Source organism: Acanthochromis polyacanthus, chromosome 11 (assembly GCF_021347895.1).
Source record: "Acanthochromis polyacanthus isolate Apoly-LR-REF ecotype Palm Island chromosome 11, KAUST_Apoly_ChrSc, whole genome shotgun sequence".
Lineage (NCBI taxonomy): Eukaryota > Metazoa > Chordata > Actinopteri > Pomacentridae > Acanthochromis > Acanthochromis polyacanthus.
This window is the reverse complement of record NC_067123.1, coordinates 33,526,195-33,554,156: the sequence shown is the minus strand read 5'-3', so window position 1 is coordinate 33,554,156 and position 27,962 is coordinate 33,526,195. Positions and strand designations below refer to the sequence as shown.

Below are 27,962 nucleotides of genomic sequence, written 5' to 3'. Positions count from 1 at the left end.
AGGCGACTGTAATCAGCTTACAGTCATACTTGCATGTCCTGTATGTCATTGCATCTCCTATATAAACACATTCCCATAATCCTCTCTCACATAAACACACGCAAGCACACTACGTCTTACTGTAACACGCTGAATTAATAATATCTCACATCTCAATCTGTATCTGCATGGACACAAACAAACATCACATACTTATATAGGTCTTTATATTCATTTAATATGCATAAATGGACTTTCTATGCTCCGATTTATTGCTCATATGCATCAAAAGCAGTTTATATGCTGGGTTTATTTCTGACTGTGCTGCTAACTAAATTAAAATTCCATTTTAATTTCTACTAATACTGGCACCAAGGATAAAAGGGCTTCGTATTAGATGAGCAAACATTGTGAGACACACTAAGAGGTGCGGTGACTGGGACAAGTCACCTGCGTCCTTGTTTCATCCAAACACTCCTCAGGGGGCATTCTGCCTAATTGGTTGGCTAATTAAAGTGAAATGAAAAAAAGGCATCTGCCGCATTGCAAAGTGCGCGCCGGATCTATAAAAGTAATCATGTCTCTAAACATGCGTTCGCCATAAAGTAATCATATTGATTTACACGCTCTGACAAAAAGCCAGAGAAACATGTACCTGGTTGAAGATAGTCTGACATAAAGCTGCAGCGGACCGTTTGATGGATGATCCGTGCGCACAGGTTTCCATTCAGTGTGAGAGAGTGCAGCCTGCATAGAGATGTGTCCTTAACTGACACCGAGCGCTGTGGCTCAAAGTGAACAGCTACTGCTTTAAAAAAAAAAAAAACATTAGCAATAACCTTGGTGCCTCCAGCTCCAACTGAGGACTGAATCTGCCTTCTTATCCTTGCTCCAGCTCCAAAAAAAAATAACACAAAAAGCAATATTTTTCCATTTTCTTGTCCTTTTTTACATGATATAAACTATTTAGGCGCTGCTGCCGGGGATATTGAGATTCTTGTTAGACTCCTGAGGTGTTTTGTACTGCTGTCAGATGTGCTTTGTTGATTAATGGCTCCCTCATCGATCACAAGGCGAAGTGGACAGAGGCTGTGCACAAAAGCGTCACACTCTCAGTCACTGCCTATTGACTTCCACTCAATAATTTTTTTAATGAATGGGTGGTTATATAGAACATTAGTTTCACACGTATCGCGACCGAAACGGCAAATGCAAAGCGTGTTTTTCTCCCACGGCTGGGAATAGCTGTAGTTTAGAATTTCGCCATCGATCGGTTACTGAGCGTTGTTTCAGGCCGAGACAGATTTTCATCTGGTGTGTGTGTGTTTTTTTGAGAAGTTGTCAATAAGTTGCCAGCGTGTTTTAGTGCTACAGCTCGATGAGAAAGCCAACCTTATCTTAATTGCGTTCGCTCACAATTGTTTGAAACAACTCTATCACTACATTTGTTTTCTGTCTTTTACAGCTTTGTGCTTTTAATTAAAATAGTTTATTTTATAAAGCTCTACTACAGTTTACATTCTTACATGAAGATGCATCCAAATTCTTAACAACCCTTTAAATGTTCTTCACAGCCCCTTTCAGGTGGAGTAAGCGTTGACTTTGTGAGCCACAGAAGTGTTTTAAACCTCTGATTCTGCACTCAGTCTTTTCTTTCATGCACCACCTGCCGTATCTGAAGCTATCTTTTTGTTCTTTCCTCCTCCAGTTACACTCCCCTCTGTCTCCTGCACCGGGGTTCGACAACCACGTTCTGTCAGACAATGAGGTAAGTGTGTGTTAAACTCCCTTATTCCCCAAACTGCAGTTTCCAGTCCCGAGACAGCAGCACTTTGCAATGTGAATGCCAATGCTCCGAGCATCAGAAAGATAAAAAAAACAGAGACAGTGGAAAGTGGTAAAATATTCGTACACCATGAGAGAAAATGTGCTAAGAGGGAAAAACTTAGCAGGGATCTTTGGGATATGAAAGCATCAGTGTCTTGACAGTTCACATTCTTTGTTGTCTCATTAAAGAAATTATGTTCATGACAAATCTAGACAATTGATGTGAACTTGAGATCAATCAATATGGGGGTCGATACTGATGCCAATTGTTGCCAATCAAGAAATGCCGATAAATGGTATTTGGAACCGGTACACATTAAATGCAAGAACTGAATATGTTAAGTAGAAATAGGAGTGATTGACATAAGATGCTTCCTTTTGTTTATGTGGGATCAACTGAGATTGATCAGTTTGTCTCCTGCAGGTCCATCTGCTGCTCTTCTTTATTTTCATAATCTTTCTCTGTTCTATCACTTTTATTGCCCACTAAGGTCCATATCTTAAAGCATTATTAGCAAGAAGAGCACTTAGAGAGCGCAGTACTCCACTAAGGCTGTTCATTCCCCCATATGGCATTGTCAGAAATGCAAATAGAATAGAAGGGCCATTTAATATAGATGTACCCACAAACAAAATGACCTTGCGCTGAGCACAGGCATGTGTTGTGCATGTGTACGTTATGTACAGATACCAAATCATGTGATCTCAATATGTAGCAGCCGGCGGTCATGGATGAGACTCAGAACCACTCCCACAATTTAATCATTTGTTCCTTGTATCATTTCCCACAAGTCTGCTGGTGAATTTGTCGCAGGATCGCAATCATGTGATCGTCAGCAGGCAGCTGACGTAGCGTTCACTTGCCATAGTTGCAGTGATGTCATGCCGCTATCTCGCAATGGAAATCTTTCACAAATCCGTGGATTCAGACTATAAGCTGCATCACTGCCAAAATCTAATGAGGTGGTCCTTGTGTCATTTCTGACCTTCCCTGAAAATTTCATCCAAGTCCGTTTTTCAGTAAGGTTGTGCACAGACAAACGTACGGCGATCGTCAAATAACTCCGCTGCGTAGCTTCTCAGAGTAATGATTGTTATCCAGACTCTGTTTCAAGGTAATCTGGGGCAGCCTAAGTTAATAATAATAGTCAGACATTTTATTTGTGAGCGCCTTTCTTGACAACCAAGGTCACTTTACAGTAAAAACAATTACAACAAAACAGATAAAAATCAAACAAAAAGATAAAAATCAAACAAAAAGATAAAAACATACATAAAGATAAAAAGCATACATAAAGAAAGCAGCTAGAGAGAATAAATAGTCCTGAATAGATGAGTTTTGAGTTTTGATTTAAAGAGAGACAGAGAGTCAATATTATGTCAAGAATGAGTGAGTTCCAGAGTTTGGGAGCAGAGCAGCTGGAAGCCCTGCTCCCCATGGTGCTTATGGCGGGCGGAGGGCACTGTGAGGTGGATGGAGGAAGAGGATCTGGATGGAGGAGGTGATGTAAAGGAGATCAGACAGATAGGGAGGGGCAAGGTTGTGGATTGTGGATGGCCTTGAATGTATGCAGGAGGATTTTGAATCCCATTCTGGATTTGACAGGGAGCCAGTGGAGTTGCTGTAGGACGGGGGTGATGTGCTGAAACTATTGGGTTTTGGAGATGATGTGAGCAGCTGACTCCTGGACCAGTTGAAGCTTATGGAGGGATTTGTGAGGGAGACCAAAGAGGACAGAATTACAGTAGTCGATGCGGGAAGTGACGAGGCTGTGGACCAGGATAGAGGTAATAAGTTAGCCACTAGCAGTTAGCATAGCCTTAGACACTGTGAGAGGAGCTCATTTCCTGGTTTGTGGCAACGGCTTGTGTTTCTTGTGCAGTTTTTCTACTCCCTGCTTGAGAGACATTTCTGATACCTCAACAGACAGAGAGAGGCGGCTGCATCAGAGCTGAAGTAGCATATGTAATTTGTCAATAATCGACCAATAGAAATTTAGGTGCCGATAGTAAGAAAAAAAGCCAAATATGGCCACGAAAATTAGCCAGGCTGATAATCGTGTATTCCTATTGTGAACAATTTGTGAATTTTTGTCTCTTCTCTGTGTTACAGTCGGCGGTGTACTCTACGGTCAACAAAACAAACTGTGATGATGCTGTTAATGAGGAAGACAAAGAGCACGACTACAGCAGCATCGCGGAGATCAAAGGTCTGGTCCCGGCCTCCTCCTCCAGCGACCTCTACGCTACAGTCCGAGACATCTACAGCCAACCCGATGAGTCCCAGTCAAGCGGGGAAGACCCCATCCTGGACAGCACAGATCCCGGCTACGAATCCATCCGCATCCCAAAGACTAGCAGCTCGGATGACGACCACAGGGCCGGTCTGGGGGCCGAGGGCTCAGACGTTGCCAAAGCAGAGCCTGATTACGAGAGCGTTGGAGAGTTGGGTCTGAGCCGGGAAACCTCCCGCCTTTGAGTTTTTCATCATCTACATCTGTGGCAACGCTTCCCCAGCCAGTGCATCTTACAGGCATCACTGTAGTGCTTTAAACTTGCTCTCAAGCATGCTTTTGGTGCATGACTTGAGGGGAAAAAATGGCAGAAAATGGCACACCAGAGCATCCATCATCAATGCATGAGCGTCTTCATTACAGCCTGGGTACGGTTTATCATATCTGATTAATTTATCAAACAAGGTGAATGTCATTGGTACTGGTAGGCCTTAACAACACTTGATCAAAAAAATCCAATAAATGAACTGTCAAAATAAATATCCAATCACAAAACTCCATTTTAAAGGTTAGCTGAGGACACGATCAATGCCTGTGATTTAAAAAACAAACACAAAAAGAATTCAGTGCCATATGTTCATGCATTTCATGCACTTACTGTACATGTGAAGGTATTATTATTTATACATCCCATCTGCAGCTGCTAGTCTCTCCAGCTTTTTCCAGGTGACTCAGTGTCATGTTTTATTGAGGTGTCAGATGGTGTATTTCGAGGCCGTTCCTTGTCAGGGTTGGCAGCACCTCCGCTGTGCATTCTCTGCTAGAAATTCCTGTGAAAAGTGTTCTTGGCACGAAACGAAAAAAGCCAATCTGATGTGTGATTAGCAGAAACAAAGGTAGCATTTGACAGATAAAACAAACAGAGACTGCTGCATACATGTCCTTTTGCAAATGTATGGGCTTTTACATGTTCCAGGGTCAAACTATTCATCTGCAGATTTGCATTATGGAAGCATTTTTCGAGATTTTACAGTCCATGTCAATGATTTTTGTGAAATTCATATTTATTTGAAGATGCATATTGTTATGTAATTGTGAAATGTTGCAGAGTGTGTCTGTGAGAGAAACGTAACTAGGCTTTTATAGACGTTTCCAGTGGTTTTATTAAGATTAAATGTTGTGAGGATAACAGCAATTAGGTACGCTTCCCCTTTGACTATTTAAAAAATTCCCTGTTTTAAAAAAAGAAGATCGTTTTTGTCGTTTTGCACACAAGTCGAAACCAATTCAGAAGACTTACAATGTGACAAAATGACACGATAAGTTTGTAGTATTGTATGTTTTTGTTGAGTCTAACTTCGGTACAAGTCTTCATTTGGCATTAAAGCACAGTGTTTAATATGACGGTACTGCATTTATACACAGGTTATGAAAAGCATCATTACAAGCCAGTTACATTGCTGCACAATTTGAACATCTTATGCTTTTTAGAAGAGAAAAAAAAACATATCTGTCTGTTTGTAGCTTGTACTGACGACATGCCAACCAAGGCCTGTATATAGTTAGAGCACTATTTTAACCAATTGTTACTCAATGGAAATTTTATGTATTTGTACAAATGTCCAGAGTGGTATAATTTTAAAAGAGCACTGATGTATGTATGACTTGCTTTAAGGGAAACCCAGTGTGTCCAATGTCTTTTTTATTTTATTTGGCGTTTTAGCTCTGACAAATAGTAACCAAGCAGATGTCAGACACATGGTACAACTCTTTTGGTACGTAGCATTTGAAGAAAAGCGTGGTACTTTTATTAAAAATATATATATGTCTGAATACCGTTGATTGATTTTCCAATTGAATAGGGCCTGTGCTTTTGTGCTGTAAATATATTTTTCATTGCTGCAGTATGTACCTCCTTCCTTATTCGCCAAAAAAATTGGTGTCATCTATTTCCACCCACGTCAAAAAACTTACAGCATTACACTATCTCAAGCCTTAGTTCATGTTTTATTAGACATGCTGGAGCTTGTTGCAGACAAACACAGCCAGTCCGCTCTGACTGGTAGTGGATTCATAAATGATAGACATTTGAAATGCTGTTATATCTGTCAGCATGGCTACACTGAAAGAGGATTTTAAATGAAATCTCTGTGTTTTACATGGGGGGGGGGGGGGGGGGGGTGTAACGGGGTAGCTCATTTCTGCAAAGAGGTAATTGTCAATGTTCACTTAACCCTCCTGCTGTCTTCATTTACGGACACCAAAAAAATATTGTTTCCTTGTCTGAAATAAATTCAGCAATAAAATTCCCCAAATTTTCAGGAAGACAATTCCAATAATTCCTTAAAAGTTTCCCTTGAAAGTTTTATTTAAAAAATTCCCCAAATTTGGCAAGAGAATTCTTGTAAATATTTTCAAAAAATGAGTGAAAATCTTCCAAAAAAAATCCTAAAAATATCTAAAATATCAATGTCGGTCATATAAAAATCAACCAAAATCGCTGGATTTTGGTTGATTTTTATGTGAATGTTCTTAAAGAAGCATTTTTAACATTTCTTTTTTTCCACCAAAAAATATTGAAAGATTTCCCAAAAATGTGGAAAATGTGGACATCAGAAGTTTCACTGTGAAAATATATATATTTTTTCAACATTTTCAAACTTTAAAACGGATCAATTTTGACCCGCAGGACAACACGAGGGCCAAAAAAAAAATAATGAAAAGAACATGAACATTTTAATGCACTGTCAAGTGACACAACTGCATATCAGTGTGGTACCATCAGATACGTATAATAGTGTTCACAGAGTGCTATAAATGACCTCTAAGGAAATGATCTGCCAAAGGGGGACGTTTTAGTGCCAAATCTAATCAGGACAACACACACGGACACAGTTAATAGATACTTAGCTAAAATCACTTATTCTCTCGAGCTACCTATGTCGGTCATATAAACACACACACACACACACACACACACACACACACACACACACACACACACACACACACACACACACTCCCCTCAAGGGAATGGGGGTGTGGTAGGGGTCCAGAGAAGCTCCCTCGCTGCTCCACTCCTCCCCTAATGAGATCATTTGTTCCCCCCGTTACATCCAGCCGACGACTCGCTGGTGACACCCGCCTTTGATCAAAGGGCAAAGCCTGTTTTGGCAGTTATGGCCACATCTGTCACTCCACTCTGTCCGGTTTCCATTCTCTGCATGTAAATATTTTATGACATGAATTGTTCTATTAAAATATAAATTTAATAAATTGTGTCATTTTGTCCTTTTTATTCACCGGATCGCTGTCTTGTAGAAGGATTGTACACCGCGTAGGATTTTTCTAAAAACATTAAATTTGACATTAATTAGGTCATTTGTTACTGCAATAACACTCTTTGGTATATTTTCTCTGCCACACTCGGTGATAATTATGATGAATGAATTAGGCTCCTGGTAAATTTGATTTATCAAAGCGCTATGAACTTTCAAATCAAAAGAGAGTCGTTTATCACTTCTCTTTGCGCTTCTCTGCGAGCGGGAACTCGTGATATGCTGTGAGATCACACTTCATGTTTCTTTTTTAGAACAGCGTTACATGAGATTGTCACCTGACTGTCTTGCACAGTGTTGTAATGATATGCACAAAGTATGGAAAAATCTACATACTGGGGACAAATTTAAAGAAAACTCTTAACCTCTGACCCTCAAATGAAGGGATTTGGTGGCTCTGTTATGCTGTAGGGGGAAATTTGCTGGCATGTTGTGTGTCCACTTGTCGCCTGAGAGGGATGAGGCATTTCAAATAAATATTTTTCTATTTGATCATATATTGAATTTTTAAATATACAAGTGTCAATATGTAATTGCAGGACTTTTTGTGTCATAGTTAACATTTTTGCTGTTTTCAGGCCTAAAATCAACATGGCCGCCTAGAACCAAACACCACACTGCATTTTTGCAGAAAAATTCTTCTAAATATTATATATGCAGTTGGTTAAAATTGAAATTGAAAGCTATTTCTAAAGATATTGTAGTAAACCTGTTGACATACCATAAATCCACACTTGACTCACACACTGCTTTATATTAAATAACTCAGAAAGCCTTGGAGTCTTCCAGTCTTTTCTTCAGGAGGAAATGACATCATGTGAAGCAGATCATGTGATGTGGAATTAGCACACTTCTTTGAGAGATGTTTTTGTAATGAGTAACTTAGTTGAAGGTGACGATTTGTTATTTTCCACATAAAATTTGATATATTGCCAAAAAAGAAATATCTGTCATGATTATCTCAACTTAATAAAAAGAGCACAATCAAAACAATTTTGGAAAAAGCTCATTTTATTATTGTTTTGCTAATTAGAAGGTGGTTGTTATTGGCATTTGTTGTTGACTTTTTAGTGATATCCAGTCATTTTTTTAAATAAATGATTGGTTACAAAATAAATAATGATGGAATTTGTAAAGACATGATCATGATAAACATAAAAAACTTTTTTTAAAAATGTTTTTTTTAATAAAAATGTATGCAAGAAATATCCCTAGGACTCCAAAAATCCTTCAGTTATATACTGACCCACAATTCATTTTTTGGCTTATTGGATATATTTACACTATAGCTTTCCAACATTTTTTACACACACCATATTTTCCATAATGTATATTTTGCACATCACATATTACAAACATCACCTTACGCGACGCCTTCAGTACCTTCCAGTACATCTGTGAGTAGTTTTCGTTCCAGAAATGTTTTATGTTCAGTGTTCGATGTGGGCTCTTGACTGTGATTGTAGCTGCTGTGACAAAATGATTTCTACTATTGATTTTTCACCTCTGGGAGATTATGGACCGACATGTTACATCAACAAAACACCCAAAGAGAGAACATCTTCTGAAAGAATGGCATTTCATCCTGCGAGCAGAGTTCCACAGAGTTGGAGAATCAATACTAAAGGTGCACTGAAGCTGCTCTGATGGGCTAACACCTTGCTAAAACACAACATGTTGGGTTTTCCTTCATTTTGTCACCTGTCTATAGCTGTTGGCTTGCTGCTATCAATGCATCAAATACAGGCATCACTGCATTCTTGGTAAAAATGAGCAAATAACCATTATAAATGTTTGGCATAATGCCTGAGCTACATTTAGTATTTGCACAAGATGAACTTTATAGTATTGTTTTGGGGATTTGATTGGCTCTTGTCTGTGTAGATCATTGATGATGGAAACAGTTTCCCTCCCAAGTTTCCAAAGGTAGATTCAGAGGCAGAGCTTTCAACTATTAGTTCAACAAATCTTTTCATTGTCTGGCTTCACTGAACTCTACAACTGCAGTAAGGACTAAGCAGTTATACGAAGCTGGTTACCAACTCAAGTCAAAGAGCTGGAGCTGGAGTACTGACTAAAAGCAGCCAAAGTAGGAGGAAAAGCTGCAAAAGCCTTCAGACTGTATAAACGCATGAATTAACATATCACTATCAAATTAATAGACCTCCCCTTTACCCTCACCCCAACCAGTTGAGGCAGATGTCTGGCCCCTCTCTGAGCCTGGTTCTGCAGGAAGTTTTTTTCTTCCCAGTGTCACCAAAACTTGTTAAAAATTATTTTTTGCATTTGTTGGGATTCTCTTCATTGTACATTATTGAAAGATGTCCACCTTATTAAACAAAAATGCATTGAGATGTTGTGAACTGGCAGTACCTAAATAAAACTGAATAAAGCACTGACATTCAAAACCTGTTGTATGTTTACATTCACAAAAACAGACCACAGCAGCCCATTTGATTTAGAAGACATTTAGAGGTCCCATGGCACCTGAAAAGTAGGCTACACGCTGGTAGAACTGGGTTACAGTATGAAGCTTTCCGTCTGGCGGAAGTTTTGCTTTCTGGAGCCTAAATTTTCCCCCCTTTGCCTCTCTTTCCCGCCGCTACATCCCCTCCCTTCTGGCTTCCTATCCATCCTTGCGTCATTGTTTTGAATGGAGCATCTTCCCGAGTTGCAATACCTTCTGTCGGAGGAGAAAGGGGATCGGTGGGGGCTTGTGGAGGCGTGTGCTGCGCCGTCCAATTACAGCCCGCCCTGGCCGCCGGACCGCACATGTTTACAGGCAGCATTCCGCCGGTAGAGGCTCTGCTCGGTCGGAGCTAGAAACGGACTGGAGCTCTCAGCAACCGGAGCTGGAGTTCACATAACGGTTGTATTTTGAGCCATTTTCACCTCCCGTGTTGGAATTTCGACTTTCAGGACCAACCTGAGTGGCATAATTCGACGCATTTGCTTCTCTTCTTCCCCGTCCGAGCCATTTGTACGCCGAACAGCCGCCATTTTGTTTAATCGTGTACAAATGTCACTTCGGTTCCGAGACGTAGCGATTAGTCCGCGTTTTCTGGCCGCCCCCGCAGCTCGCAGGGAGCAGTGGGGAAAACAAACGGGTTGAACGGAGGAAGATTGGTAGCCGGTTGGATGTGGAGGTTGTTTAGCGGCGAATGAATCGCTTTCATGTCGCGGGCTGTTGTCGGGTGCTAATTCAAAGTTCTCCCCCAGCTTTCGGTGCTTCTCAGTGCGGTTGTGCGGGACGCGGCGTGGAGTTTTCTCCCTCCGAGTATGTTGCCGCTTTCTAACATTTTGTCAGGGCTGTTGGAGCGCGTAGTCTACCCGCTGCGGTTTTGTGTTTTTCTCGACGTTGTTTACCGGTTATAATTCGACGTTTAATGATTTAAATCCACCGGTTCGCCGGCTCTGAACACAGCGAGACACTTTTTCGACATGCATACGAGGCGTCTGGTGAAGCGGTCGATCCTCGGCAGCCGCGTTTATGCGCCGAGTCCAACCGGGGACGGTGCCCCGGTGACAGGAGTGGTCCAGGCTGTCAAGCAGGAAAACAGAGACGTTTCGGCCGCCGGAGCCCGGAGAAGCGTCTACACCGTGCTCATGCAAGACGGCAGCCTCAAGGAGTTCTCCGAGGAGGAGATAGCTGCGGGGTTCAACCACACCGCCGCCAAGGGACCGCTCAAGTCCAGCCTGAAGGTGGGTAGCGGCGAAGGGCCCCGGCCAGCAGGCAGCGCTTCACTGTTTTTGTTGTGCGGTGTTTTGCAGCGTTTAACCGCTTCCTGCACGGAGCGGATTTAACGGTGTCACCGCCGCCGCTGCTGGCAAATTTAACCAGCGGGGACAAACCCTGCATCATTCAGAATAACTGCAACGCCAATTTGTGTGCATATTGCATCAAATTACGGACTGTCATGACATTTGGCGACATCAGAGATATGGGACAAAGGGCTTGATAGGGCCTGCGAAATGTTTATGTGGGCTAGTGGGTGGGTAAGATGAGGCAAACAAACACGCTCTGACTGCAGCGTTTTGGACTGATGTGAAGAGCTGGGTGCTTTTTTTGTGCACATACATTTGTACTTCTACATCACACTAATTGTGTGCATGCTGCCTTTAATTGCACATTTGCACACCAAAAATCTGTATATTTGGGGGGATTTTTTCATTCATAGATGATGCAGCTTGTCACCCAAATTGCATATTGAATGTGAGTGTTCTGCACAAGGCTGTTATTGTTTAAAAGCATTTAAAAATAGATCATGTGGGATTCCTGCGGCTTTGGAGGGAAAATACTAAGTTTTGATGTTTAAATTTGTAGCCCCGACAAGCAATGACCTAATTGCCTTCAAATCCAAACTGAAGGCTTTGCTGTCACATGGCCTCACATAAAGATTGTGTGGGGAAGAGAAGGCAATCCAGCTTCTTGGATGAAAACACTGTTTCTGCAATAGGGGGAAGTGTGTGTGTGTGGTGTGTTGTGTTCCTTCCTTTTTATAGTGAGGGAGTGACTGAGGAATGCATGTGATTGAACAACAGCTTTTTATGTTCACATTCTGATTTATATGCCTCCTTGCGTTCATCTGCGTTTTGATGCTGGTGCTGAAGTAACTCACAGCCTGCAGTCTTTAATCTTAATTTTCAGAACTGAAATGATTGCTTCCACATTCTGGATCACTCACGTTTCCTTACAGCAGCAACCCTCAGATTTTATTCGTCCGTGTGAAACGCTTGTAAATCGCAAATGAAGTTGTAAACTGTTATTTGAAACATTACACACGCATGTCACGCCTTACAGCCGAGCACGACAGCTCTGCATGGAGAAGTGTGTCAGATATGTCGGCAGTGGGAAATGCAACGTAAACTTGGCTTCTCGTGTTTTGCGTTTGCACATCGGTGTATACAGTGCTGCACTCACAAAAGCTGTTGCACAATACAGTCACCGGTGCAGGCTGGGGTAGTGCAGCTGAGGCCGAGAGTGTAGTCCTGTCAGCACAATGGTCAAGTCTCTTTCAGCACGACTCAATTCCCACTGAGGTCGAAAACAAGCCATAAAATGAGGAGGAGGGTCTGCGCTCGCCCTCTCTCTCTCTCTGTGTGTGTGGATTCACATGTGCCTCTGTGTTGCTTTTTGTGTGCGTGAGGGCGGAATAAAACACGGATGTGAGTTTCCTCTAATGTGTATTTATACGTTTAATGAGTGAGATCTGACTACTTAAAAATTTTGGAATAGAGGTTGTTTGTGAGAGCATTTGTGCAGCAGCAGCTGTGCGCCCAACAAAGTGGGCACCCCCAGGTTGGCAACGGGTGGCATGCTCCAAAGAATCTGGATGCTTGGCCATGTGCCCGGTATGGCAAACGAATGCCCCCTGTTCTGGAGCGGGAGGGGAGGTGGGGGTGGGAGGGGAGGGATGCCACTTGTTGACTAGTTGGTTTGTGCAAGTGTGTGTTGCGTGAGCGAAGTTACAGCGATTTGTCGCCCGGTAACAAGGAGGCGCCGCTTGTTTTTGTTGTGCCGGTGTCTTTTGCTGTTGCTCGTGTTGATCGTGCGCCAACGTGGGAGTCAATGAAGCAAGCTTGTTGACAGAAGCTGAGTGACTCTTTGTTCTGAAGCGGTGATCCCAGACAGGCCAGCGCTGGCTGTCCTCATTGGTCGACTGAGCAACATCAGCATGAAGCACAGTGATCACAGGGTCAAGTCTGGATGCTGGCGCCCCTCTGGAAATATATGAGTAATCGTAAAGGAGGTGTACGTGTTTATATATGTTTTGTGCCTGCTATTTGCACACAAGCACAAGTTAAACAGAAATGAATACATTTTTCTTATTAATATGCAAATGTGAGTGTTCTTCTCAGCTGTTTGCATTAAGTTGGCAAAATAACTCAAATCATTTGTCATATAGTCTGCTATTGCACCAGAAAGCATCAGGGTTGAAATGTTTGGGAAAAATTATGACCTTTTGGACAATATTAATATTGTGACTGCAAGTTGAATTGCATTTTCTTATGGCGTAACTTTCAGGTGTACATTTTGCTGATACCAGGAATAATCACAAGTTTTTCTCAACATTTAAAAGATCCAATAGAATAATGCTTTTGCACCTTGTTGAGGCCATGCAGACATGTTTTTTTCAGAGTCTACAGCAGAGGTGTCAAACTCATTTTAGTTCAGGGGCCACGTTCAGCCCAATTTGATCTCAAGTGACCCGGACCAGTAAAATCAGAGCATAATAACCTAGAAATAACCACAACTCCAAATGTTTCCTTTGTTTTAGTGCAAAAAAGTACATTCTGAAAATATTCACATGAATGAACTATCTTTTTACAAAACACCATGAACAACCTGAAATTTCTTAAGAAAAAGTTTTTCATTTACACATAACAAATTACAGATCAGTGTTTCTACAAAGGCACAAAACATTTAGTCAGAGGTATCTGAAAAATAACATTATAGTATTTGACTTTGTGATCAAAACAACAAAAAAGACAATAAAAACTAAACAAAATATTACAAAATGACAAAAACAAGACACAAAATGAGAGAAATGACATGAAACTAAAAAAAGAGACAAGACAAATTGGGCAAAAAGTTACACAGTGACAAAACAATGGACAACCGAGACAAAATTGGAAAAAAAAACAAGAAACAAAACGACAAACAAATAGACAAACAACCGTGCACAAAATAACAAATAAAGCAAAACCCAAAATGACAAAAAACACAAGTGAGACAAAAAGGAAACAAACATAAGACAAATGACAAAAGTCTGACAAAAAAGACAAGGCAACAAAAACAACACAAAATATTACAAAGATGAGACACAAAAGAACAATGAGCAGTCTAGTGTTTTACTTTATGATTAAAACAACTTGTCACGGTCTAGAAGTTAGTTTAAATTTCTAGTTTTACAGATTTACAATTTGCAGTTAATGTCTTCTCTATAATTTTTGCACTTTACAAAGTCGTTCCCCGGGCCGGGCTGGATCCACCGGGGGACCAGTTTTGGCCCGTGGGCCACATGTTTGACACCCCTGATGTAAACTCTCCAGTTGTTCAGTAATATTCAGGCTGTTTGGGTAGCACATGGAATCAAGCAAGATTGTAAAGCTTGTGATTTGAAAATTGCAATTTTAAACTTTGATTTCAGTATAAACCAAGAAATTGAGAGACAAAGATATATGGTATATTAGAAAATCAATGTTAAATGCAGCATGAGATCTTCAATGAATCATTTACTTTCCTAATCAGAATCATTAATAGCAGATGTGCTGATGCAGTTTTTTTCCCCCAACAACAGAGAACTACATGAGGTAAAAGACACGGTTGAGATTTTAGGACATTTTTTATTACGACCTTTCACCTGTCAAAGTCTAAGAATCTTTAGATGTCTAGGCTGCTGCCCAAAGCGAGTGGGTTATGAGCTTGTGTGTTTTAGAGTGGGAGAGAGAAGCAGAATGAGAGATAAAGAAAGGAGGGACACTCTTAGTATTTGTTCTGTGTGCAGGCACATCAGCTATGACATATGCATCTCACATTTCACCAGCGATTTGGCATGATTCACAATTTCCTGGCTCTGTAAAATGCCATAATTCATAATCCTGGTGAAAGGAAGGACTTGCTCATGGGTTTTATCCGAAGAGTACACTTGTTGTACACACAGCACCTAATCTTCCACGAGCCGGTGTAATCCATCTTGTTGTTTTACTGAAGTCTGTGTTTTCACAGGGCATTTTGTGCACCACTGAGCGTTTACGCGACCAGCCTCTGTCATGAGCGATACTCGATACTAATTTCTCATGTTTTTTTTAACCTCATTAATCAAAATAAATTGTTCTCATAGAGCGTGTGTGTGAGTGATTGACTACGGTGTGTTTTCTGCAGTCAAGACTAATCGTGTTACAGCACTTTGAGGAAAAAGATCTGATCACACACATACACAAAGACACACACACACTGGCCAGAATGTCATTCTCCTCAACGCTCCAGTGGCGTGGGCAGCTGCGTGTGTCACTCTGCTTGTGTTCTGGCCTTTTCTCAATGTGTTTCTAAGAGCCTGATGGCTTCAGTTACGTTCAGGGATGTCTGTTACCCCTTTTCCACCAAGAAGAACCAGGTGCTAGTTCAGTGCTGGTATTTAGTTGGTTCGAACCTCAGACTTTCTAAGAACCGTTTTGCTTTTCCATTGGCAAGGAGCCATGTTAGAGCTATGTTATTGTGTCACTGTAAAATGTTAATATGTATGTAGCCATTCAACAATGTTGGTGCCATACAGAAGGAGCTCATCGTAACCATACAAGTGCTGTTCCTGGCTTTGCAAGCCTACATTGCGAACTGGAAACCCATCTTCGTCATAGTCACAGGTAGGACTGGGCGATAAATCGAATTAATTCGATTAATTCGTCTTTTTAAAACCTGACGATTTGAAAATTTACCAAATCGTAAAATCGAGGCGAGCTTAAATGTATAACAATACAGATTCTTCTTCTGCCTTTCACGACTTGTGCACTGGCGTTTGCTTCCGCCTCTCATCTTCTTCCGCCAAAACACTCACACCCCCGTCATGGTGGACAGAACAGCAGACGAAGAGTTGGTCGTGAGAAAAGGGCCTCATGTTACATCGATTACATGGAAGTGGTTCGGCTTTGACAAGACTGACACAGAGCAAACTACAGTCATGTGCAAGGTTTGCAAAAGTACTGTGAAAACGAAGAGTAGCAGCACAACTAACCTCTTTCAGCACCTCTGGCAGAGGCATCTTAATGAATGGGAAGAGTGCTCGCAGCTACGGGAGTGCGGCATGGCTAGCACTAGCCATAGCAAACAGACTGCAAAGAAACAACAAAAACCGATTAAAATCCGAATCGTCCAAGATGACTAAAAAAAATCGAGATTTTATTTTTTGGCCGTCTCACCCAGCCCTAGTCACAGGTAACAGCGACTATGTTTGAGAAGACAAGTAATGATCAAAGACGATTTGATTCCTAACAGTGAATGTGTTAGTGTTGGCTTTCACTTGGCTGCTTAGCTTCGACTATGCTTGCATCAGTTACATAGCGGGTAAACAGACGCGATAAGTTGATGATAATATCTGTGTTTGTCTTTGTAGACGGTCTTAAGGCTGATTGGGGGGTGGAGGTCGCTTGTTGCCTAGGGCACATCCACGATCACACTACGAGTGGGACACAATTGTACTGGATTTCAGCGCACGGCAGTTTGTGCAAAACTTGGAGATAACTTCATTGAGGAGCTCTCAGGCAGACATGTAAACAATCAGCGTCCTGTCCTTCCATTACCTGAACATAGTAATGACTGACATTAGAGCAGCTTTGATGGAGTGTTTTAAACATGGGGATGAGTGATATTTTTTTTTTAATCTGAAGACATTCTGTTCTATCAAAATTGCCATGAGACATTAACATTTTTTATTGGGATTTTGTTAGCTTTTGTTTCACTAAACTGTTTGAGATGAGGAAATCACTATGGCATGCTTCCACTTAAATGAATTACTTCCATGATTTAATATCTCTGTAGCATGAACTTTTTGTAGTTTCCATAAATTTCACCTGGGATGTCAATAACTTTTTGTGAGCAGTGAATGTAGACATGTCATGTAAGCACACTTCAGTAATATGGTTGAAATGCACAACTTATTGTCTATCAAAATGTGTGTACATGAAGTGTACGCTGAATAAAGTCTCTGTAGATTATAGACAAAACATGCATCACAAATTTCTTTTTATTCACCCAAAGTGCAAGAGTAAAAATACAAAACAAGTGAACTTAAATAACAAATAAGTAAAATAATTTACAAAAAAAATTAGATTTTTTTTTCTAGAAAAGGGCAAAAGTAGCGGATAATGCAGTTTATTTCTGGAACAGTCTCTCCATGCGTCCCATCAGTCCAACCAAAGTGTTTGAATTTTCATCCATCCCAAGCACCTATCAAAGTATTAGTTGTTAGTAATTGTTTTCTATATTCATAAACACAGTTAACTTAAAGTAAATGTTGCGTTTTGCAATTTTGGGATGGGCCGAAAGATAACATATTGATCATGCTGATGTTTGCATATTCTGAAAAAATCCTTCCTGTTTTGGTCTGTTGAGAGGAGGAGCTGCAGGATGGGACCAGCGAGCTGCAGAGTCGTGGTCCTGGTCCAGAGTCCAGGTTCTGGTTCTGGACTGGCACTGGAACCAGCACGGTGTGAAAGGGGTGTGTGTGTTGGTGTGTGCGTAGGTGCGTGCAGGTATTCATGTGCAGCAGGACGTTATTCGTTACTGTTGTGTAAGAGAATAAAGGATTTTTTTCCCCCTAACATTCCTATACAGGTAGGCGTTTTAAAAGTGTTGAGATTGGACCAGTGCCATTCCTGTGTGATTGTCTGTGTGTCAGTGTGTTGAAGGGCTGTATTATCTCTGCAGTCGAACTCTGTGGAGCATTTGTGTGTTGTTGCGTGTCTTTAACTTCAATCAGTTTTATCTTTGCTGTTAGAAACATGGTGCTGAAAATTCTGGCTTATGGCAAACTCAAACACAGAATTATTCTGTGTGCTTACAGTTACATGTAAGTTTAGTTCATGCAGTCTTTCTTACAGTAAGGTGACCAAAAACAACCAAAACAAATTTAGATGGTCCTTTGTTGTGTTGCTGTTATGCTACATTATTAATCTACTGTGTGTTTTCAGTTATGTTAGACATTAGGCTTGAAGTGTTGATGTGTTGTCCAGCTGAATCTGTGGCCGAAGGAGTTTTGTTCCTTCTTTTTAAGCACAAACTGGTATACGGTGCAGTGGAATCAGCAAAATTGATTTACTAATTGCCTAAGATATGCTTTTCTAAAGTACTTTCAAATGCATTTCCTTCCTCATGCAGACCCAAGGGAGATTTTTGTAAATATTTTAAGTTGCAAAATATTTACATCCATGTTAAATAACTTTTAGTCTTCTTCTTTTTGCCTTACAGCACTTGATTGACGATGGTAATCTTTTTTAAAGTATGAACTTTAAAGGTTTTTCAATGCATATATTTTTATCTAAATGTTCAAAGTCACACTGAAGCTGCGCATTATATCACAGATGGCTACTTTTGTGTAAAGTTTCATTTTATTTTTGCTCATGAGAAGGCTTTTTTTTTTTTTAGATGGAAACCTCATACCTCCAAAATGTCTACAGGAGCTGAAAAAAACCTGCTTTACTTGGAACTGACCGCTGTGTATTTTGGAATTTATCCGGTCTGTTTTGCAAAGACCTTTTTAGTCACAAGAGTCTGGAAATTTTCTTAAACCATATTGGACCATGCACTCCTTCATTTTAAATGTAAGCATTAGAATCTTCAAATTTAGGTTACAGGTCAGGGTTTTCCCAAGGTTCTCAGAAAGCAGATTTGGTGTCTCGATTGAGGGTGGTGATGGTTGAGATGTTTGAAACTGAAGGAAGAAAATTTTAAGATATGTCCTTTATGTCAATTTTTTTTGATCATTACTTTGCAGAATTTGATTTATTCGTATACTTAGACTAAACATGGTTCATCTGCAGTACTTATTTGTGACATAAAAGTAGACAAGTCTACTTTTACTTTTACTAACCCTCACCCTGCGCCTGTGAAAGTGGCTGCAAAGTTTGGCGTCTCTTAACTGTTTTCAGTTTTTGCTGTATTTTTGCTATATTTTTTAAAATATTTTGTCGTGTTTTATCGACTGCTGATGGAGGTTTCTGCTGGGAGAAGAATCTGTTCAAGAGAGGAGCTTTTTTCATTGAGACAGAACAAATCTGAACTGCAACATCCAATTCCAGTGGACATCTTGGTGCATGAATAACTATGTAGCTATGTTAGCAATTTATATTTATTTGTAAAATAAACAGCATTACTTATCGCTGTCGTGTAGCTGTTGTTGACGCAATCAAATAAGAATTACCCCCCAACAATAGCATTGTATTTGTTTAAGTTTCCTTGCTTAGGGTTCTGTTGATGAATGCTTGCAACTTATGTCTACATGTCAATGATTGGAATTACGATCCAGACCACCATCTTGGTGATCAGCATCTGTCTCACACCGATCACAAATGTGCCTCCAAGCACAGATCTTATCTTTTTATCTGAAACTGTGTTGAATAACTACATTCTTTACATAATTGTTTCTTTGCAATTATGTGTGATTGTACTAAATGATTGCAATGGACCCAAATTTTGAAGAATTTGTCTTTTCCTGGAGCACAGTTGCATGACAAATTCATCACTCGGAATCTTCAAAAACTATTTTTGCTTCCGGACTCTGCACAACTTTGCATCAGCATTTGAAGTGGCTCATTCCTACATTACCACTGTTCCGAATTTGTTCATGTACATTTATGACCCAATCATTGACTTAATTCTCTTTGCATCTCTTTACAGCAGAGCTCCACTAACGGAGCTCCAGACGGCTATAAGATGGAGGGCGGTTGCCTGAGCCCAGAGGCAGCGGAGGAGCAGCGGCTGGCGGATGGCAAGCGTGTTAGCCGGGACCCCGACACCCGATCAGTGTCTCTGCTCGAGCAGAAACGCAAAGTGGTCTCCTCTAGCATTGACGTCCCTCATGCCAGGTAGGACTGTGTATGTATTTATAAGCCTGACAGTCAGTCTGAGTCTCTTACTCGAGCGAATTTGGCTTGAGTTCATATATGCAAGGTTCATTGAAAGTTTATGACATAGATATGTCATCTCACAAATAGGACAGAGTTTATATGGGCTGACATCCCATTTTTCATCTCATCCTGAAGCCGTCCAGGCTGTGCATTGATTACAATGTGATATGACAAGTTCTCTTTTACTACATATATATTTTATCATATACCATCATACCCTACTCATCAATGCTGTCTGTATGTAAATGGGATTAATGTATTGTTAATCACATAGCAAGGATCAGTCAGTCTGCAACTTTGTCCCTGTTCTAAATATGAAAGAGTGGTGTGCAACATGTCATTTTTGGAAGAGTCCCATGCTGTTGCTTTAACTTGCAGATGCAATTATGGGTTCACTTACTTAAATGATATGGCTCTGGTGGTTTCCCAAATTGTAAAAGTGGTGCAACACAGACTGAGATTCAACTACCAGGGTAAATCATCAGCCAGCCTCCTGAATGTCTTTCGTGCTCCAAAGCAAAGACGCTATGGAAATACTGGATACCGTAGCCTTTCAAACAAATACTTGCGGGAGAACATCCATATCTGCCACATTTTATTAAAAGTGCGATACATAATCCATCTGACCCTGCACTATGCTGCACAGAACCTTATGCAAATGGAAACATTTATTATGTTGTGATGCATTAACTGTTCCTTCGCCCATTGAGTGATTTTCTTTATACCCACACCAACGCATGCACACAAATATTATTTTAGATGGTCAGCATAATCCGCCACTGAAGCCGGTCCACAATAGGGCAATTAAACATTAATAGGAAGCAGTGCACAGCAATGAAGTGCCATCTAATAAAGAAACAACACTCTTTCACTATTAAATGTGAAACACTAATACCTTGTAAAGCACTGCACTGTTATCACACACCACTCCCCATTACTTGTCTTCATGCTGCTAGAGGAGTCCAATCAATGGCAACTGGCTGAAAAGTACAGTAAAAATCTCCCATTTGAACAGCTTTATAACTGCATCCTGAGCCATTGTTTTAAGTTTAATAGTTATTTGCTGATGAATCATTGATTCGGTTCTGTCTTGTTGCCCATTTTAAATGCAATCTATCACATGGAGTAGACGGATTTTTTACACCTGCCCCACTATAATTATCTTCTTGCATAGGGATTGCAATGATATTGATATTTATATGGTTATAGTGGAATGGCTGGAATGGCTTATCGATTGTCTCACTGCTCTTGTTCAAGTTCAGCTTGTTGCCGTAGCTTAGGGACAGACACTTTGTAAGCCTACTTCCTGTTTATCCTCCTAATGAGGTCATCTAACATGGAGAATGTCACATAAGTCAGAATTTACCTCATATGCGGTAATCCTGATATAATGGTTGAGGAAGACCACGAGCTTCACATCGCCTCAGTTATTAGTGTAGGCACACCCAAGTTGTGTCTCTGGCCTAAATTCAAAAAGTAAATGCAGGTGTGTGAAGGAGTACCCTTCTCACCATCAAAAACATCCTGAATGGGGTTTCTTTTTGTGTATATGTTCTGTGACGTGCTGCTGAAAAATTCATCACAATGAAGCGTTTCATTTCAGTTGATATCGATAATTATTGATCATTTTTATTGACCTGTTTTTAATAAAGAAAAGGAGAAATAAAGGTGTAATTCAAAGTTTATTACTTCATTTTGAATTTAATCTTTTAAGCTTGTTAATTAAAGTACTCAAGTAAAATTTTTTTATGTTCGCACAAAATTGAAAAATGCTCAGAAATAAAATTAATTTATGCACAAAAAGTTAAAAAAACATAAGCGTATCAGAATTATGTCACCTTGATATACAGTAAATACAGAAAGCAAGTGAACCCTGGAGTCCACTGATGCTGAAGCTGCGACACTCTGCTATGGTCTGCCTTGGACTGGGTGTCATCAGATGTAAATCCCCCACCTGCCTGTATGCACACCTTGATGTCAAGTCTATCAGCTGCTACAGATCTTGGGCCACATGAGCTGCAAGGGCAACTGCCAGTCCGAACTGGATGTAACTTTCACCAGAGGGGTCTGTGGGCATGCATGAAGGGAAGGAGAGGCCCAGGCAGCTTCAGAGCATTGCAAATTGGGAGACATGCACCGAATCCACAGGGACAGGGATGGAGGATAAGGGCCTCCATTATCAAGGGATACCGTAGGCTATCATGAGCCAAGTGAGCACACTTGGGATTTGTTATGGACCTGAACTTTGCCTTTTCATCATGCACCTTCAGGGGGAGTTACATCTAGTTCATTAAAGTGAAACTACTCAACATTGCATCCAGCTGTTTTCTTATTGCTATAAATTAAGTGTTTGTCACTGATGAATATTTGTCTCCCAGGCTCAGTTCTATGTAAAATTTGTTCAAATGTTAAAAATTTATAATATTAAGCTATCCCATGTTTTGTCTCTTGCTCTTTTTTAATGATTTAATGTTTTTCTGTGTTTTACCTTTATTTGACAGTCACATAGTAAAGAGAGACAGAAACCGTGGGGTCAGACAGTTTGCTGTTTAATCTTGTTTCAGTTATGTGGATTAAAAATTTGAGTTTCTTCAGGTTTTTGTAGAAGTTAGGAGTCGCATTAAAGTCCTTTCCTACATGTTTCTTGGTTCCAAATGTCCTCATAGTTGAAGTTAAGCAAGTTCATCCCTTTTTAATGTCACAGGCTTTTTACGAGTTAATGAAAAGTCGAACAGCATAGACTTGACATCTAATTAAGGAAGTGTGTAGCACTTCAAAGCCTGGTACTCAAAATCCAACCATCTAATGTGCTTGTCAAATACGAAATCAAACACACTGCAGAGCCAGACTTTAAAAAATCCATTCCAGCCCAATTTACAAAATGTGTTTGCACAATTAAGAATGTTCATTGTGGCCACGTCTTAGGAGCAGAGCCTGAGATATTTTCTCAGATATCCCTGTAGTGACCTCTTCAGTGCACAACACCATTATTGCCTCAAGATTAAGATCCATGGCTCTCATCCTCTGCACACCTGCGACCAATTTTCAGCCCTGCTCCAGCTCTGGGAAAGATACGGTCTCACCAGTGACCACAAAGTAGCGTTTATCTGTAATGGAGAAAAGGAGGGAGACAGATGCAAGGAGAAAGGAGGAATGGTGGGGAGGGGAAGAGGGAGAACTGGAAAAACAAGGAGGGAAATGTAAGTGTGAATAGTGGAAGAGAAAAGGGTAAAGGGGATGAAGAGAGCATGTGTAAGAGTGCGTAGCTGTGAAGATACCAGAAAAAGTGAGAGGAGAGAGAATGCCTGAGGATCTGTTCAGAGCTAACTCTCCAGAGAAGTATGACCTTGTGGTTGTTAATTGCACTCTGAAAAGTTCCCTCTCTGCTGGTTATTTACCAAGAAAATGCCTCGCTGCTTGATGGCTCTTCAGATCCCTTGCAACCCAGAATACAATAGGTTTCCTACTTCACCGGGAGTCGCTGAAGGACCCGAATGCCTCGTCTGCAATCATTGGGAAAATAGAGGAAAAATGACAGTGTGCCATATAGATGGTGGACCTCGGGGGTTTTGTATAACTACATTTCATGGTTCTGTCAGCAAGTCCAGCTGAGTTTATCGAGTAGCTTCTTGCATCGTATTTGTTTACAGCACATTTACTTTGCCTGCGTTTCGTCAGATTTTGCACCAAAAATCAATAGGTGTCATTCCGTGATTGACCTATTTCCAGCATAGCTCCAACTCCCAAATGCCCAAAGAAATGGTTTCCTTTATGAATCACTTTATAAATGTGCTGCGTCTTGAGATACAGAGGAAGAAATTGCTCACTGTGGCAGGTTCTGATTTGTTTACGCCATGTTTATGCGTGATTCTGCCTTTACTGAATGCTCGGATATCTCTACGCATTGTCAGGCTGTGGTCTTAGCAGCTGCTGGACCTGTTCCCTCCTCCAAGGGCTTATATTTTCTCTATGCAGGAAACAGTCAATTGTAACAAGAGCTGGCGGGGGCAGACCAGTGGGAACGAATGGCTTGGCTTTTGACAAATAGCGTTCTGGAGACTAATTGCTAGCAGGGGAAGTGAAGTATAACCTTAGTTGAAGGGGAAATCAAGAGAGTACTTTGCTTATTATTGCAAAACCCCAAAACAACAGATCTGAGGGTTCAAATCCTCCTCTCTTCAGACCGCCAGCAGCCAGCCCTCCCTTTCTAGCGTCAACTGAGGTTACTCATGGTTGTGTAAATGACCAGACCCCTTGCTGGCCCTGCATGATGTTTTTTTTTTCTTTTCTTTTTTATATACAAGCCCACAGTTAACACATGTAATTTGATTATGGTAACTGATGACCATTCCACATAATTGTAAACCGAAACACGCAATCTGATGGGGCTGCGTAGGACCAACTTCAAAACCAGCTTTTATGCCAAAATGAAACAGTTTGTTATTGTCATTTTCATTGTTGATCCGTGTGTTTGCAGTTCAGTGTGCTGAGCCAACCATGTGCTCTGCTCTTGGAGCCTGGTGCATCAGCCAACTCACACATGGAACAAGGCCAAAGACAAAAAGAGGCCCAGAGGGACTGTCAAATTATCGTTTGTCTTTTGATAAATTGGCACGGCTCATAATCTGCTTGTGTTCCTCCTGCTCGTGGTTTTTTGTTTGTCTTTACGGGCATTTCTTACCTTTTTGGAACACTGTTGTAGCTCTTGCTCCTTTTGCACAATGTGTTTGTGTTTGTGGCGAAGGAGGGCGTTCGAGTTTCGAAACAAGAGAAAGGAGGGGAGGAAAGGCTGCATGAGGTTCTCCAGAGAGTGAGTGACAGAGAGAGCGAGAGAGATGCTCAGCACTTGCCAAAGAAAACAGTTTTGCTGGTTTGGATGCCAGTGGAGTCTAAGAACCATGAGATTACCATCTGAAAAGACAGCTCCCATGATCTCTCTCTCTCTTTCTCTCTTTCCCTTTCATTCACTGTCTCATTCTCCTAATCTCAATGTGCTATTATGCAATTCAATGTTGATGGGCTTTTTTCACAACAATCTACTGAGTCAAATATTCTGATAATCTGATTGGCCTCACTACATACAGCTGAAAATAACTGAAATGTGCTTTTTATTTACATAAAGACGACATTGCCCAACTTGTGTAATTGAGCGTTCCTGTTTTTGTGCTTTAGTAATGGCTCCCAAAACTCCAAACGTTATGTAATCTATCATAATGACATCTTTAGTGGGCAACATTTTCTGAGGACAATGAATCTACTACATACAAAATCGCAAACAAATGGGTTGAGAAAAAAATTGGAAAGAATGCATTTGTTTGTGGGAAGGTTGTCCTGTAGAATTTTCTGATGTTTTCCACTTTGTTAATGGGTCTTTCCAGTGCACTATTGTTTGTAGAAAATAACTTAGAATAGGGTTGCAGAAGGAATTTCAATAAATGCACGTAGTGAGCTCATCACAACAGGCTGCTTCATTGCCCAGGAGCCCTGACAGAGAAAGTCTCAGCTCTGTAACAGCCGGTAGGGACCGCCACAGGGTCCTGACTCTGACTTATGAGGGGTTAAAGGGTCTCTGATCATATCTCGGTACCAGGTGCATTGATGTTTTTAAAAGGGATCAGCAAAATCTTAAAATCAATTCAGAGAGTATCAGCTAACCAGTGTAAACATGCTAAAATTAGAGTGATATGATCTAATTTGTGTCAGGGTTGCGCAGTGACTATCGTGTGCATCGCTGAAATATCAGACCCGTACTCTAGCTTCCCACTTTTCATCTTTGGTGTCTCGGTGTAATATAACTCAGAGTAATAGGACAAAATGAGATTTTCTTTGTCGTGAAGAAGAATAAATGCACAGGAGGGAAAAAAAAGCTCCCTGTCTGCTGCAGGGTGTCATTGCAATTTTTCAAGCATGAAGGAGATTTCTCCAGGGAGCGTATTGTATGAAACAGTGGCCCATATAGATTACATAAACATCACACCTGTGTTTCTTGGGTCATTCTATCTGTAGAAGGTCGTGACAATTGCTTTTGACAAGCGCCTTAAAGAAAGTAGTTTAAACTGGCTTGCTTTGTTTTGCCGGATTCACTGTGATTTCCTTTTTCCAAGGCTGGAAAAGCATCTAAGTTGATTGTGAATCTTTAATCTCAGTAACAGTTGAGTATTCATGAATCCATCCCACCCTGCTGTTAACTCAGCTTTAGATTTATTACACTTTGACTAATCAAAGGAAAAGCCTTCACTCTTTGTCAATATCTGAGGCACACAAGCGAGAGCCGCATACTGTTGGTCTAGCAGCTCGTTCAACGGGATCTGGCTCCCAAGAAAACAACCACCTGTGATGCCGCGGGAGTGGAATTGTGAGTTTAAATTTATATGCAAATTGGCTCTTTAATTAAGTGCGCTGAATATCCGTTAGGGGGAGTGTGGGAATGGTTAACCATGGATTAGACGGTGAGCTTAAATTCACTGTGATCTCTTGCCAAAGCAATGGACCTTGGCAAGTATGGGTAGGCAATATGCGTGTTATTGTTGTGATCCCAGTTCAGGATTTACATTCACTTTAAAGCAGGAGCTACTTGCAAGTTCACTGGCGTACATCTGGCATACTAATTACAACATCAATTATTGAGAACAGAAAGGATCTCACAACATCAGTACCCTTTTTTTTTTTAGCCTGAAGGTTCACAGTTTAAAAGCCTTCCTCATTGTGTGCTGTTTCTCTTAAAAACGTATTTGACACTCAAGATGTCCACTGCTGATGGCTAGTAGTAGAAGTGACTCATTACGTCCCAGAATTCATTTTGAAGCTATCAGCACAAGTCTGTTTGCAGTTACTGATGTCATAAATAAACATGGCACAGCTTCTTGGGAGTCTGAACACTCATTATGGCTGTCAGGGAAGCGTGACTAAATGTGTCGATGTGACAGCAGTGATGTCACCAATCAACAGATGAATCAATCTAAAGCCTCGCAGAAAATGTCACTAATATGCTAATTTGTCTCGCATTGCTGTTGTTGTATCTATAAGTCAGTTTTGTGTCCAATCGCTTTTCGTCTCAAAGCCAATGTTTACGTGGCAGTTGGCCCTGGAAGCCCTCTGCTGCTTCGGACCAATCCATAGTCCCCAGCTTTAATGGACTGATGGCACAGGGTGCTGCAGGAAAAGAAAAGCTCTAATTGATTCTATTGACGGATGTGCATTATGGTCATCTACCCATATACGAGGTGGGACTAATTGATGATGGTGTTAAGCTTCTCACATTGTGTCCAAACAGAAGCACTAATGAGGTGATGAGGCTACATCCAGTCAGACCTAAAACCGAGTGGTAAGGTCAGCAGACGGTGTCAGTGTTATCGCTTAAATAATTGGAAAATGTTTTCAAACCTTTTCACACAGGTCATGCACTGACCTAAAGAGCAAAACCTGAACAAAAGTTGTGCAGTTGCACCAACATACAGGATTAATGACACATTCGGTTATGCTTTTAAACTGGCAACATGTGTGTGAAATTGATCATATTGTTAAGCCCCTTTTAGACATGCACTCCTTTCTGTTAATCCGACAGCATCTGATCATGTCGGCCTCTTGTCTTAATGAACACCCTGATCATTTTTCAGTAAAAGTCACAGCAACAAATCTAACAATGTCAGCCCTCGTCACATTTCCACATCACTTTTCATAAGGCGGAGTGTGAACTGCTCCTCATCACATTAACGGATAGACAGCCACAAGCGACAGTGCTTTGATTTGTGTGTGAAGCGAAGTGGGGAAGACTTTTATCCACATTTCAGCACCAATATTAGTCTAAATTTATCAATGAAAGCGTGAAAGACATGAGCCTCCTGATTCAGTTCATAAGCGACGGTTAAATCGTCCGTTACACAGCGGTCGTCCTCAGGTCGAGCGCCATCACAGCTGTTGTGTTATTTATTTATTTTATTGTTTGTAAAGTATTACTTACGAC

The 27,962-nt window shown here is 40.8% G+C and overlaps 2 protein-coding genes across 5 annotated transcripts in view; both read left to right on the top strand.

Annotated features, from left to right (window-relative positions):
* Positions 1-7,316, top strand: part of pag1 (phosphoprotein membrane anchor with glycosphingolipid microdomains 1) — a 63,854-nt gene extending 56,538 nt beyond the window's left edge. For all 3 annotated transcript variants that reach the window (XM_051955203.1, XM_051955201.1, XM_051955202.1), the window contains 2 exons: positions 1,688-1,747; positions 3,920-7,316. In XM_051955203.1, coding sequence (XP_051811163.1) covers positions 1,688-1,747; positions 3,920-4,285 — 426 coding nt within the window. In that variant the 3' untranslated portion in view covers positions 4,286-7,316. The remainder of the gene's footprint in view (positions 1-1,687; positions 1,748-3,919) is intronic.
* Positions 7,317-10,144: 2,828 nt separating this feature from the next.
* znf704 (zinc finger protein 704) overlaps positions 10,145-27,962 on the top strand; it is a 71,300-nt gene continuing 53,482 nt past the window's right edge. The window contains exons 1-2 of one of the 2 annotated variants that reach the window (XM_022202332.2): positions 10,145-11,080; positions 19,773-19,957. In XM_022202332.2, coding sequence (XP_022058024.1) covers positions 10,820-11,080; positions 19,773-19,957 — 446 coding nt within the window. In that variant the 5' untranslated portion in view covers positions 10,145-10,819. Of the gene's footprint in view, positions 11,081-19,769; positions 19,958-27,962 lie in introns of both variants that reach the window. The other variant, XM_022202331.2, reaches the window with a different exon arrangement.